This window comes from Drosophila nasuta, chromosome 2L (genome assembly GCF_023558535.2).
Source record: "Drosophila nasuta strain 15112-1781.00 chromosome 2L, ASM2355853v1, whole genome shotgun sequence".
NCBI classification, from domain to species: Eukaryota; Metazoa; Arthropoda; class Insecta; order Diptera; family Drosophilidae; genus Drosophila; species Drosophila nasuta.
The window spans coordinates 7,095,809-7,109,563 of record NC_083455.1 but is presented as its reverse complement, the minus strand read 5'-3'; the positions used below and the strand labels follow the sequence as shown (position 1 = coordinate 7,109,563).

At 41.1% G+C, this 13,755-nt stretch overlaps 4 protein-coding genes across 5 annotated transcripts; 2 read left to right on the top strand and 2 right to left on the bottom strand.

The window, feature by feature from the left end:
* The first annotated feature begins 142 nt into the window (after window positions 1-142).
* On the top strand, window positions 143-1,296 carry LOC132785645 (zinc finger protein 236). The gene is made up of 2 exons (XM_060791841.1): window positions 143-371; window positions 438-1,296. Exons 1-2 carry the CDS (start codon window positions 219-221, stop codon window positions 1,257-1,259), a joined length of 975 nt encoding a protein of 324 aa, XP_060647824.1. The 5' UTR covers window positions 143-218; the 3' UTR covers window positions 1,260-1,296.
* On the bottom strand, window positions 1,262-2,411 carry LOC132785653 (alpha-ketoglutarate-dependent dioxygenase alkB homolog 4). The gene is made up of 2 exons (XM_060791853.1): window positions 1,533-2,411; window positions 1,262-1,472 (listed from the first exon to the last, which is right to left on the bottom strand). Exons 1-2 carry the CDS (start codon window positions 2,255-2,257, stop codon window positions 1,277-1,279), a joined length of 921 nt encoding a protein of 306 aa, XP_060647836.1. The 5' UTR covers window positions 2,258-2,411; the 3' UTR covers window positions 1,262-1,276.
* Window positions 2,412-2,601: 190 nt separating this feature from the next.
* Window positions 2,602-3,838, top strand: LOC132785663 (replication protein A 32 kDa subunit). Its single transcript, XM_060791864.1, has 4 exons — window positions 2,602-2,744; window positions 2,806-2,867; window positions 2,926-3,509; window positions 3,575-3,838. Exons 1-4 carry the CDS (start codon window positions 2,732-2,734, stop codon window positions 3,651-3,653), a joined length of 738 nt encoding a protein of 245 aa, XP_060647847.1. The 5' UTR covers window positions 2,602-2,731; the 3' UTR covers window positions 3,654-3,838.
* Window positions 3,839-4,042: 204 nt separating this feature from the next.
* Window positions 4,043-12,123, bottom strand: LOC132785631 (inositol-trisphosphate 3-kinase homolog). Of its 2 annotated transcripts, XM_060791821.1 has the most exons (4): window positions 11,387-12,123; window positions 6,536-6,676; window positions 5,388-5,488; window positions 4,043-5,313 (listed from the first exon to the last, which is right to left on the bottom strand). In XM_060791821.1, the coding sequence occupies exons 1-4, from the start codon at window positions 11,717-11,719 to the stop codon at window positions 4,494-4,496; spliced, it is 1,395 nt and encodes a 464-aa protein (XP_060647804.1). In that variant the 5' UTR covers window positions 11,720-12,123; the 3' UTR covers window positions 4,043-4,493. The 2 variants fall into 2 exon arrangements, with proteins under 2 accessions (XP_060647804.1, XP_060647813.1); XM_060791830.1 differs by lacking the exon at window positions 6,536-6,676.
* Window positions 12,124-13,755: the final 1,632 nt, after the last annotated feature.

Sequence of the window (13,755 nt, the reverse complement as noted above, 5' to 3'; positions counted from 1 at the left end):
GCATTTTGCGACGCGAAATTAAAAAAAAGAGAAGAGAAGTTTCCTCATAAATATATTTTAGTATTTTTATACTAAATATTTATTCTGCCCTGGTTTTCGATTACTATTAAAATGGCTGTGCCATCGATGTTTTCCATCTCTAATAACAGCTGTTGAGTTATTTTCAAATGCAACAACAATTGAGTAGCCGAATTTTATAACAAAATTCAATCAAAACAATGAACATTGATTTACGTAAATTGTGTCGCATTTGTTTCGTGGACAACGCAGATGTTGACATCACGGACCACAAGGTAGTCACAGCAGGACAGACAAACGATGCTGATATCGAAGAGGAGCACACAATATGCGAAATAATGCAGGCCATGTTTGTAAGTTAATAAAAGCTTACCCATAATTTCCGTAGAGCGTTGATAATAAAACACAATCTTTGGTAGCATGACATGACCCTAGACTTAACGTCAGAGCTCCCGATGATATGCAATGCCTGCCTGGAGGAATGTCTGGTGCACTACGCCTACTTCAGCAAACTGGCGATTGCTAATCGACAGCTGCGTCAACTCTACAACGAGGCACAGCTTGAGTTAAGCGAGCAGCGGGAGCAGCTACTTGAAGAGGAGGAGGAGGCGGAGCTAGAGTATCAAGAGGAGGAGCAAACACTGGAGGAGGAACTCTCCACGCCACAAATCCTGGATGAGCCGCCGCGTCCCTCGCAGCGTTTGGCCAACGAAGATTCGCTCATCGTATCCGAATTTCTGCCCGCAACTGAACTTGATGAGCAGGAACAAGCCGAAATCGATCAAAGTCAATGTCAGAGTCGAATGCGTTTTCCCAGCTTCGAACTGCGGACGTTAGACTACGCGGCCGTCGAGCTAAAACACGACAATCTCGACGAATACAACGAAACGAATCGCTGGCTGAACAGCGAACCCAGCGGGAGCAGCCAGGCAATCTACAAGTGCAAATACTGTCCTTTGGCCTACGCCTCGCAGCAGTTCCTCAAAACGCATGTGCGACGCTCGCATGTCTGCAAATATTGCACAACAGCGTTTGCCAAAGTCAAGGATCTCAATGCCCACATCCGGGACAAGCATGCGAACAGTCATCAATGTGTTGTGTGCTTGAACAGCTTCAGCACCAGCAGCAATCTGCGTGCTCATCTCAAGCGTATGCATGGTGTTCAATTGCCTGCTCAGGTAGCGCTCTTGGACTATCGACCAGCTCCTCAACGACAAATCCCGTTAAATAATGATGAATAAAGATTTTGCAAATTCAATTAATTCGATTTTATTGGCCAGAAATGCTGGGATTGTTGTGTCACCGTCTTGCCTTGATCCTTGTGTTTGCCTTCGATGTACATGGGCGTGAACTCTCTGTAGGCAATGCATACGCGACGCTCCTGGACATCTTCCCTGAGCACAGCGTGCTCAAATTGATATCTCGCTGGTCCATAAAGTACAATCAGTGAAAGGCTGCAAGTCAGACGGCAACAATATAATTAAGAAGTTTTACAGAACAACATTTAAACTTACTTGGGCATGGGAATGCGCAACACCTTGCCTTTGTATTCCGCCAGTTGCTCCGCTGTCAGTAGAGGCTCCAGCAACTGCCCCTCGTATTCTTCCAGCACATTTAGATTGTATTTGCCCGCCTGATGTTCCTCATAAAGATTCAAAGTAAGCACAGCATCTCCCAGACAGTTGACTGTGACCACACGTTCACCCCAAATCCAGCAATCGTCCACATGCGGATCAATGCTAGCGCCTTTGCTTGGCTCGTATTCCAGCGAACACTGCTCAATAGATTGGAAATTCTCTAGCAGTGGATGCGACTTGAACCGTTCCTGCACATAGCGTGTGCTGGCAGGAAAACCCTCAAAGGCGCCCAGTTGCAGTCGGCGCTTTTTAAAGTTTGTCTTGGGTCCAAAGTTTTGCTTGCGTCGTCCACTTTGTGAAATTGCCCAAGGCAATGCATCCAAGTCCCGCATCAGTTGAGCACCTTCTTCGCTGGAAAGAAACATCTCTTGCACGAATACGCCAGGCAGTGGCAGACCTCTTGTCTGGTCGTGCTCTGGATGCGAAGCTTGGACAGCTTCGATGTCCCAACCGGAGTAAAGAAGTTTGCATTGCACGCAGTAGGAAAATGCCTCCAGTTGCTGGAATTGTTGTTGCCACGTGGGCTTGGCGATCGCAAAGTCCTTCTCACAAGTCAGACAGGTACGCACGCCTTTGCAGCCACAGGGACGCAGTGTATTCATAATTTGACTATTATTAAATAATTAACAAAACACACTAATTCTACTTGGCCAAAATACGCGCACTCAGCTCGGCTGTTTAGGAATTTCCGAACAAGTTGGCAGCACTTTCGTGTAAAAATTATTGGAATCATCGTTGCATAGTTATCAGATTTGGCGCAAAATGCAGTTCATGTCTCAAGAAAATTTGCTCTGCCATAAATTACCAAAACTATTTCACAACGAAGAGTTCGTGGAAGTAGATTAATTTTTTTGTTAATAATTCGGATCGCATATTCTCGAAAACTATCGATAGACCAGTTTTAAGTGTGCCCTTGTTGGTATATTTTCAGGAATGTATATTTTTGGTATATTGTAAAATGTAATTGAGAGCTCATCTCAGTTTTGGCGCAAATTGCACTTTATGCGTCTTGCAAAATTTAGTTTGCTTTGCAATTTTTTGTTGATAAGTAAAAGGCGTCAACTTTAAAAAATAAAATGAACGATTCCTGTAAGTTGAAAGCTTTTGCGATTAGTTTAGCTTGAATAATGTGACTTTTCTGCCTTTCCAGTTGGTGATTTCAATTCCACACAAACGGCGACAGCCGGCGCCACAAAAGAGGCATCCGGAGAGGTTTGTTTAATATGTTTAATTATCAATTCAAGTGTTAGTACTATATATTTGTCTACAGGGCATCATTTCGCTTTTGATCAAGCAAATTCTCGACTCACCCGAGGGCAATTTCAAGATGTTCGACGTGAACTACGCTCTCGTCTGTGCCGTTGGAATTGTTCGCAACATTGAGACTTCGTCCACTAAGATTACATACTCTCTGGAAGATCACAGTGGTCGTATCGATGCTCATTATTGGCTGGAGGAGGGGGATGCCATCAATGCGCCCGATGTAATGATCAACAACTATGTGAAAATCTATGGCTCTGTGCGCTCGCAGGCGGGTCAAAGAGTGTTGATGGTCTTTAAGCTGCTCAACGTCTTGGACCCCAATGAGATTTGCACCCATGTGCTGGAGGCGCTGCATTCCCGTTACAAGGCCGAGGAGTACCATGCCAAGGGCGACTCTATCGCCAACAGCGGCAACAACGCCAATATGTCGTCATCTGGCTTTAGTTCCAGCCAGGGAAATGCCATTGTTGCTGGCCTGGATAGTAAGCAGTTGGCTGTCTTCCAGGCGATCAAGAGCAAGGTGTCCGATGAGGGAATTCATCGCAGTGAACTCAATTCGAAGTTCTCCCACATCAGCGCATCCGAAATGAAGTAAGTGAAATAAGTTCAATAATGCGAGCAGTCGCTAATCTTTGTTTATTTCTTTCTGCTTTTAGCAACATTTTGGACTTTATGATATCGGAGGGACACATTTACTCAAGTATCGATGCAGATCATTTCTTGTGTACCTTGTAATGCTACAAATTAGTATTTACTTTACTCTAACTATATATAAGATCATTCAAAAAACTGTTCCACTCTAATTCATTGAAAACTTGCTGTTATATGAGGTTGTAGAGATGGTTCAAGATTAAATGAATTTAATTATTCAAAACAACTCAATTTGTAATTGAAACATCGGCTTAAATTAAGTTGGTATATAAGCACTATAAGAGCCTGACTTTTTAGGATCTGATAATAAAGTTGATAATAACAATTCAATAGAACACACATCAGTAACAATACATGCGGATGTTATGTATACATTCTTAAGATTTATTTCCCATGCAGAACATTCCCAAGTTTAATTGAAAGCTGTAAAGGAAAAAAAAATAATAAAAACCACAGTGAAGCTTCATTATTATCATTGGAATATTTTCCATCTTATTTTCTTGAGATTTTATTTCTTGTGTACAACAATTCACAGTGGGTAAATTCTTAATGCTTTTTTCATTCATATTTCCATTTGTTGTATTTCATATTTTCAAAATAGCAATACTTAGAGTAAATGAAGGAAATTAAACCTGTTTTCAATCAAACAAATGCTGCTTGGTGTTGATCAATACTAATCGTTCTTATTAAATAAATGTATGTGTGTGTGAGTGTATGTGTGTATATTCTCTAAAAGTGCAAAAATCCAGCGCTTAGATGGACGCTTCCAATATGGAAAATAGTCAAAGCCTGGCGGGATGTGTAAGTTTTTTCTGGTGATGCAATGGGGCGATTAATCATTCGAATCGAGATTCGAACATAAATTAATTGTGCAAATCAGTCTTAAAATGCCAGATAACTGGGCAGATGCAGATGGCAACCTATTTAAATCTTGAGGCAACCACGATGGCTGCTGCTGCGAGCGTAAACCTCCTCGAAGGAACGAATCAGTTCATCCATGCCACGTAGCAGACCTTCTTCCCGATTGCCGGGCGTCCAAGGGCTACGATGATTGACGCTCAACTGCGGCGGCAATTGGCGCGACTTGGCAAAGTCAATCAGCCAGGCGCCAACACGATGATCGTCATAGACAATGAAGATGCTGGAGCCAACGATCTCGTGGCGATTGAAGAAGGCAGACTGCTCGATGACCAAACGCATATGCTTGAGCCGCTTGATCAGCTCCTTTTGCACGGACCTGCGTGCCACAAGGAACTGTTCAATGGTTTGTGAGATCTGTTCACCGGTGCGACACGTCTTCAAATCCTTGACGGGGGCACGACCACGCAGACGCAGCGCCTCAATGCGAAAGCCCTTCGAGTGCGACGACGACAACGATTCACGGAAGAGCATGTAACGCAGCTTTGTGATGGCCTGCGCCTCGTGCTCTGCCTGCGTTGGGGCACTGGCATCCACGGCGATCATCTTTTGATAGAGATCGGGGCGCATGGTTTTGTTGCTGACCTCAGACTCCAGAAATGTGCGACTGCCGAGCTTAATGTCCATCACACAGGGATCTTTGAAGCCAGCCAATAGATCCTGCAACTCGATGTAATGCTGTGACTGCATCTCACGCAACCCCAAATAAGCGGGCACTATCTGTGAGGTCTTTGGCTCCTGCGAGATCCATTGATAGGCAAGCACCTCACTGTCCTCCACGCCAACGATCCGTTTCCGCACAATGCCTGTCGATGTGGGCACAATGCTGCAATTGAAAGGAGAAAACAGATATAAGCAATGATTTCATAGGGTTGAGATGAGAGTTAAGTGGATGATTACCTTTCGGGATGACCGGAGAGCTGCATCCAGCCGTGTGGCTTCGATTGTGTCTGTTGTTGCAAAAGCAAGGGCGTGGCTGGGGCGCTCAGTTCCAAAGCATTCTGCAATTAAAAAGAGGATCGTTAGTGAACTATGAATCGATGGGGAGTGCAAAGATTTGACTGCCTTCAGAATTGCAAAACTAAATGAATCGAAATTCTGCTTACAATTATTATTATAATATCACGTCGAAAAAGTGTACAATGTAATAAGAGATCTCATTAATTATGAAAATAGTGTCGAGTGCTGGACTAAATAATATATAATTTGCATGCAGTCGGGAATCCCTAGAACCCCTTATTAGACTAAATCTAGTTAATATTCAATTTAATCACAGTTTTAAGCAGAGTCTTTCAATCAAGTTGAACTTGGCAATAAGCTTCATCGGTTATTATTATTATTATAGTCACATGCTGGCAATTATTCCACAATTAATGAAATTCAATTTCAAAGCCATAGCTCAAGTTCATTTGCCTATACGAATGACTACATAAAATTCCATATACTATATTTGTACATATGTATGTACATACATCATATATCGCAAGGGTGCAAACACCGAACTGATAAAGGCATTTTCACACTTGCGGCGATATCACGCCCCAGCGACAGAGCCTAGAGACAAGACCTCCCAAGAGGCGGATCTGATCAAACTGGTTTCACAGAGCGGCAGGCAAACAAAGAGAATTAAGAGAAAGAGAGAGAGAGAGAGAGAAAGAGAAACAGACAAAATTTCTTATTTTCTATATAGCGTGCGATGAAGCGTTGAATTATTAAAGTTATTGCCGTCTGCTCAAGATTATAAATAATCAAACAAAAATTTTAATATGCAATTTACTCGCACTTCACCGCCGCCCCCTTTGCTGCGCCACGCCCCACGCCACGATTGTAATGTGAAATTAATGCAAGCAACATTGGCAATCGCTCGCTTATTGTCTGAGGTTACAAGCAGGAAGCGTTTAAGCCAAGTTAATACTGCTTGATCATCGTAAAGATCATAAATATCACATCAATTGAAATGATGATCGAAGGGAAAGGCAGAAGACTAAACATTAAAGACTGAGAACTAAAGAGTTATGGAAGACTCAGCTCAGATATAAAGTACTTACAATGGCCAAGAACTTGAGCAGTGACATGCGCTGTTGATTCGTTGGCGTTGACGATGGCTCCTGCATTTGAGCCAGATCGGCTCTGTGTAGGCTCAAATAGTCGGCCAAGTTATCGCAGTTATCGTAGGGTATGGTTAGGCGCTGTGAATTAGAGCAGAGTTGGGAAGAGTTTGACGTCAGTGCACGGCTACAAAATTTAACACGCAAATTAACAACTAGGCACTAAAGAGTGTCAACAACTGCAGACTGCTCAACTGCGATATACCCTGTACTCCTTTATACTTTAAATACCAAAAGTGCTGTTTCTGAGTTGTTTGTTGAGTAAACTGCTCAATAAACACTCTCGTCTAGGGTGTGAAATGGAAATTCGACTACATTTTAATTAGTAGCAAAAACAAAACACAAAAAAAGTGTGAAACTTTGTGAGTCAGCAGCGGCAATAAAGCGAAGCTCGTTAATTATACAATCAGAATGCAACAGCAAAGTGCAAACAATCTATTTTGTTTACGCGCTGCCTTCAAATCGCATTTGGCGTATAAAACGGCTCATTGTTTTATGGGCCCAAACCAGTGACAATCCCACCTCTCGAATAGCAATAGCAATTCCGATTCCAATTCCAATTCCAATTCCAATTTCAATTCCAAATCCTCAGCCCATACTCATCATACCCCCAATCGACGTGTGTGGTTCTTCAACGTGCCCCCTAATGAGCCACTTAGTATGCAAAGTTGTTTGTATTTATTATCTTGTTGTTGTCGTCGTTGTTACCGTTGTTGTTGTTGTTGGTGTTGTTGTTGTTATTGAAGCTTAAATTGAGTTATATGTTTATAAGCTGCTTGGCTATGACGAATGGCGAATCTAAAACTCGGAAATTAAACTCGAGACTCGAAACTCGAGTCTTGAACTGGGAATGGGAAATCTTTTTTAATTAATCGATTCAAAACTAACTGTGCCGCTCTCTACTGTGCTGTAATTGTTAATGAAGAGATCACAATTTTATAGTCACGTAGGCTGCTGGGCTTTGGCCTCTAGTCTTATCTCACATCACTTATCGGTTATCTCTCTGCGCGCTATGCCTTGTTTTTATCTCTTATCGCAACATGCGATAGCGCTGCGTCTTTTCTCGGATCAACTTTGGCACAAGTTTGTTTTTGTTTGTTTGTTGTGTTTTTAATTTATTTCGCTCCGTCCTGCTTGGCTTTGCTTTGCTTGGCTTGGCTTTACGTAAGTTCAAATGACATTTGCATATGTGGCACAAATTCATCACGCTTCGCCCCTTCTGCGACCCACTGTAATCACAGTGTGACCAAAACACAGCTGTCATATTTCATTTCGCTTTTTACGACTGTCGAGTGGGTAAATGTTTGAGTACTAAATGAATGCGGCATTAAGATATGAGAATATTCGTACTCTATAAAGATAACGCCTATCGTTGCGTTTCGGCTTTAGATAGTAATGGTTAGGCCAAGGTTCCTATGTGCACAGTGGTTCACCATAAGCCTCAATCCGATAAATAAAGTTCATTAGTGCTTAAAGCAAGTAAATATTTTCAAATTCAAAAAAACTCATTAAGTAAATCGACACATAAACGTGTTTCTAATCCTAAACGAACTAATTTTATAGCCTTAATAAAACATAAACGTTTGATCAACTAATTAAGCAATTAAATGCTAATCAATCTGACTGACCATTGTGTGTCAATCAAAAAACTGATTTTTAAGGCGAAGCTGTTCGATTAGCAAAACAGCATGCGAGTGCTAAAAACTCTATTTCTATTTTTCTATTTTTAGTACAGCGCCAAAAGTCGTGTCGTCAGCACTGACCTTTACAAATCGGCATGCACAGCACAGACATATAGACACACTATAGAGTAGTTAGAAAAGGCAGTTAGAAGTTGACAACGTTTAATTATAGAACAGACGTCACATAGATCATATCGATTCCGTTTTTCATTGACTCTAACCCCAATGAGATTATATAAAATGCAATTACAGAAATATATGTATAACGCATTAATGGGAGACTACGCCGAAGTTTGTGCATTTTAGCACGTAGACTGTAATGGTTATTGGGGTCTTAGTACGTATTTTAAGGCCACAATTAGCACAAGGCCTTAAACGAAGTGGTAAACACAACAAAGGCAAATGTCGAAAGCTTTTTCTGTGTAGAACCGCCATTGATAATTACACTTGCAACAATATTATTTCATTTTTACTTGACTTTTTATGTAATTATTTCATTACTTATTTTTCCATTCTGTTTGTTTTTGTGGTTTGGAAACCTCATTGTGCCTTTTGACAGCTCATCAGAGAAAAGAGAACAAAAACAAGCATAAAATGTGTTAATTTTGAATGACAGACAGGCCGCAACAATTACTTGATGTGACATTTCTCAGGCGCATTTGATAACAATGTAATATCGCAAATAGAAATTACAGCATACTATATTGTGTTATTTTTCATCCGCATCACTGAGCAAGCGCAACTTGCGCGCGTTTCTCACGCGTTTTAAGTCGCGCCGTTTATTTTTAGCTTTGCGCGCTGTTTAACTAACTTAACAGTTTAGTAGTGTTTATTTATGACTACTTAAAAATTCTGTATTGCCCCCGGGGCTGAACGTGTTAACTCAAAGAAACCAAAAAAAAGAGTAAATAATAAAAAAAAAGATCAACAGAACTAACAAAAGAATAAAGATACGAAAAAATGTTTCTTTTTTTGCTACAAATTTATGCGCGTGACGTCAAAGCGTTTGAGCTGTTAATTAAACAAAATCAACTTGCCGAATTTGTCAAATTGAAACTTTCAGCCAGCTAGTTTTTTGTTTTGTTTTATCTTTACCTTTATAATACCACTGATTGCCCTCATGAGGATGTAGGGAGGCATAGAGGTATGGGGTGGATCGGTGGCATCGAACGCACTTGACTTGATCCCAGTGAAAACTAGTTTCTGGCAACTGCGGCCCTGTAGGTGTAGGTGACTCAGTCACCGCTTTATTCTAGATGTGTGTTCATCTGTATTTTTTGTAGAACACAACCCTGACATTGGAAAACAGGATCGAAGGTGGTTGCCAGCCCTCGTTTAGGCCCGATTGGGATGACAGAGTGTCTGTTGTCTGCACAGAGACGGGCGGTAAACAAAAAGTCGCAAGTCGCTTTATTTGCATTGACGTCAATGCATTGGGGCATCTGAGGGGAAAGAGGGGGAAACGTGGTGCAGAGGGATATATAGATATATATTTGTATATATATACCAAAACAAAAACCAGTTATGGGTTATAAAACATAACGCCAAGTTAACGCATCGTAGTTACGATATCTGAAGCGAGGCGAAAAAAAGACGAAGGCAGGGTCAACGCGTTTCGTTCGGGGCTTCGGGTTCAAGCTCGTGGCAATCCTATATCTAATAAATCCGAGATGGCGATACTATAAATCTATCATTGGAAGCCGTTATGAACAGTGTTATTTATTGTGAGACCAAGCGCGACACATGGGAATCCAATTTGTTGATTACTAATAGCGACCAAATATTTGAAATCTGTATGATTAATTTCTTTTCCTTATAGCTTAAAATTGTGACTCGCAAACGAATAGCGTGAATCATTATAACATTTCCGACAAAAGAAACTGCGTCAAGTCGGACTTACACTATGACGAGTTGTGGTTTAGTGAATATAATTAAAAAGCAGGGAATTTTTTTGTTTAACCAGAATGGATGCAGGGTATTTAGCAGTGCCATGAACTTTACTCCACTTTTTAGCATACAGGCAGCCTTCGCAACACACAAAAGCTAAGCGCACTTATCAAGTGCCTTGATCCATGTCGAACACGAAAAAAAAACCAAAAAACAAAAAATAATACGAAATAAAGCTCAAATCTAAATGAAATAAATGCTATGGCTATGGCTATGGCTGGGACTGATAAAGCCGCGAGTCTAGCAGCTGATGACAGCGTGGGCTGCTGCACTTGACAGTTAAACATTTTTAAGTGATCGTACACTGAGAGAAACCGGCAAAAGAGTTGTCAAAAAAGTTCAGAAAATTTGCATAGTATAATTATAATACGCCGAAGACTACAATTCATAAATTAAACAAAATAAATAATGATCTTCTTTGATTGCCGTTAATAGCTGCTGAGCCTTTTGGGCAAATGAACTTGATCTTTAAGGCCACACAGTCAAAAAGGTGAATAAACTGGCAGCTGTCATAAGTGCTTAAAAGGACTTTATAGACAGCAATCTTTATAATGCAAAAACATGGCAGTCAAATTGATGATGCAAAATGATGATGATCAAAGCCTTTCAATTGTTTTCAATAAAATGAATTGATTTGTTGTCAGCCTGAATGGGCACGCTCTATGCGGCTCACTCGCTCTATCGCTGTCTCCCTCTACATATAAATATATATGTACCATACTTTGTGCAGTATCTCGCTCAAGGGAGGCTGTTGCCAGCTTCAACTGCTTTTGTCTTAATTAGCGCCAGGCATCAACGCGTATGCAAATTGACGTTACGTGGGTTACTGGAATTCCAGAGGCAGCGGCTTTGTTTACTCGCCACATAGCTTGGGCCATTCAGAATATTCCAACAGTTGTTTCAACAAACAATAATAATGCGAGCGTACTTAATGATAAAAATAATGCAGATAAAAGTCAGCGAACTGCGGAGTTACTAGGGAGGAGGTGACGAAGGCAAGCTTCGGTCACTTTCTCTACTATGTTTTGCTTTCTACACGGATGTGGCTGCTACTCTCTATATCTCTCTTACTCTCAGTCTGTCTCTGTCATTGACGTCACAGTCGTTGCTTTATGTTTGACTCCCTTGCAATAGCTTTCTTTTCGGCCACAGTTTAACTTACCTCATTGTTAATATTGTTGCTGTTGCTGTCTTTCGGCTGTTCCACATTGCCAGACTTATTGTTGTTGTTGATGTTGATGTTGTTGTGGTTGTTGCTAGTGGGGGAAGCTGTCCCATTGGGAGCTGTGTCCAATGCAATCAGTTTCCATAGCTGCTTCAGGCCAATGTTATCAATGCATGAGAAACGCAATTTCTCATGAGACCAGGCCATTGTGTTGCGACTTCTTGTTGTTGCTGCTTTTGTTGCTTTTGCAGTTTGCTGTTTATCTACAATTGTCGCTGTTGTTGTTGCTGTCGTTACTGGACGCTGCAGCACTGTTGAAGTCATAGTCATTTAGCTTTTAGTTCTAGTTATCGCACTTGGTTAACAGCGAGTTCGTTTGGCGATCGACGCGGGGGCTGTTTTAGTAACTCGTATATATATGATACTTTATTTGTGTTGCCTGTTGTTGCTTTATGCTCAACAAATTTGCATTTTCTTTTAATGTAGTATTTCCTAGTCCCGTTGCGCTTTCTTTACACTACGCGCATTCTTCTTATTACTTTTGCTTTAACTTTTTTGCACTGCTCACAACTACACATTTGCTTTACAGTTGTTTCGACTGCAATTATATTTGTTTCTTCTTCTTTTTTGGTTTTGGCACAATAAACGCGAAGCATACACGTTAATATTCTGTATTAGTTTTGGAGACGTTTAAGCGTTGCTTTCGCGTGCTGCTCTGTGTGACGACTAACTGGTTTGGCCGCATGCCTGTCAGTTTTGTGCTGGAGCGAAACAACGAAGCACACGACGAGCAAGCCGAGCAAGCCGAACGATTCGGATTGAGCAGCCGAACGAAATGTTTACGCGATCGTTCCGAGAGCGCCACGAAATGGAGTATTCAGCTCACTTAGAGGGGGGGAGGTGTGAATGAGAGAGAACAACAGTGTGTGGGTGAGAGAGCGTAGTTCGCAGACACAGAGCGAGGATAGCATTGATTAATATCAAGAGAAAGAGAGGCATCAAAGTTACTATAAATGCATAGAAATTAAAAAAATATTGATTCCTAACATGTGTTGAGAGCGAAGAATAGAGAGAAATAGCATATAAAATGCAGAGGAGTCGAAAGCTAAAAGAGGAACTGGACAGTTTTCCCCAAAAGGAATGGGGATTATCTCAAACGATCTATTATTGAGCGCCTCTCCTAACACGTTTATATACTAAAGAAAGGCGGGGCAACGAGAGAAACCAGAAATGTTACCCCATAAAAATATTTATCAAATATGTATGTATATGTAGAATTATTTATAAATAAATTGTCAAAATTATGGATAATTATCTAGAATCTGACTGAAACTATTGGGTCATCCACAAGAAAATCCAATGATTCAATCAACTATTGAAACTTAGAAAATATGCACATAAATTATATACCATAGTATGGTAGTCAAGTTATTATCAATGAATAGTATTATCACTTCTGTTTTCAGCTTAGTATTCTGTTTAAAAAAAGCTTTTCGTCGATTGATTCAAACGGATCCTCCAATAGCATCTGATTATTTAATGCTGTGATCTACATACATATGTAGTTCTAAGTTCTTTTGTTTGTGCTCTCTTATAAATCTATAATTTATAAAGTTTATTTGCATTGCGTTATTCAATCATTGAATGGAAGTTATGCGTTCAGTTCATAAGTTTTTTTAATTTGTATTTTATTTGCTTGAGGATCACATCATTTTCCAAAATGTATTTACCTGGAATATTTTGATTGCGTAACTTGCAACTGCGTCGCAATTAGATAAGATGGGGTTGTTGTTAGAATAGAAGATAAACCGTCATCCCGACGATCACATGGCGCCATCTAAGGTCAGACTCAGACAATGAACTGTCTGCGGAGTTGTTTATCGAAATTGTTGAACTCGGGACATACCCGGGGTATGGCTTGGGATGGCATGGTCTGATCTGCATTGCAAAAATACGAAATATATCTGCGCAGCTTTTTGGTAGGGAATGGGGATTATGCAAACATCGATAAGATCTGCGCCAGTTTCTTGAGCTCTATGTGCTGCTCTGTTTCCCTCTCTCTCTCGTTGTCTGTCATTGTCTTCTGCTTGCCTCCTTGCTGCCAAAGCGTCCCACCTCCCTGCCACCCGCACCAGGCCAACGCGGTTCATGGCCATCGCAAGGGAGAGTGCAAAATACGAATATTTATGGGACGGGGCCGCGACGTGCGTCAGTCGCAGCCGCAGTCACAGTCGCAGTTGAGTCTTCCAGCCAATGTTGAGTGACATACAAACCCCCAAGTTGAGTGTCTACTTTGACTTCTTTTGCCTTTTGCCATTTGCCAGTCGAGTCGCTGTTGCATGTTATATGTTCGAATTGCTCCACAT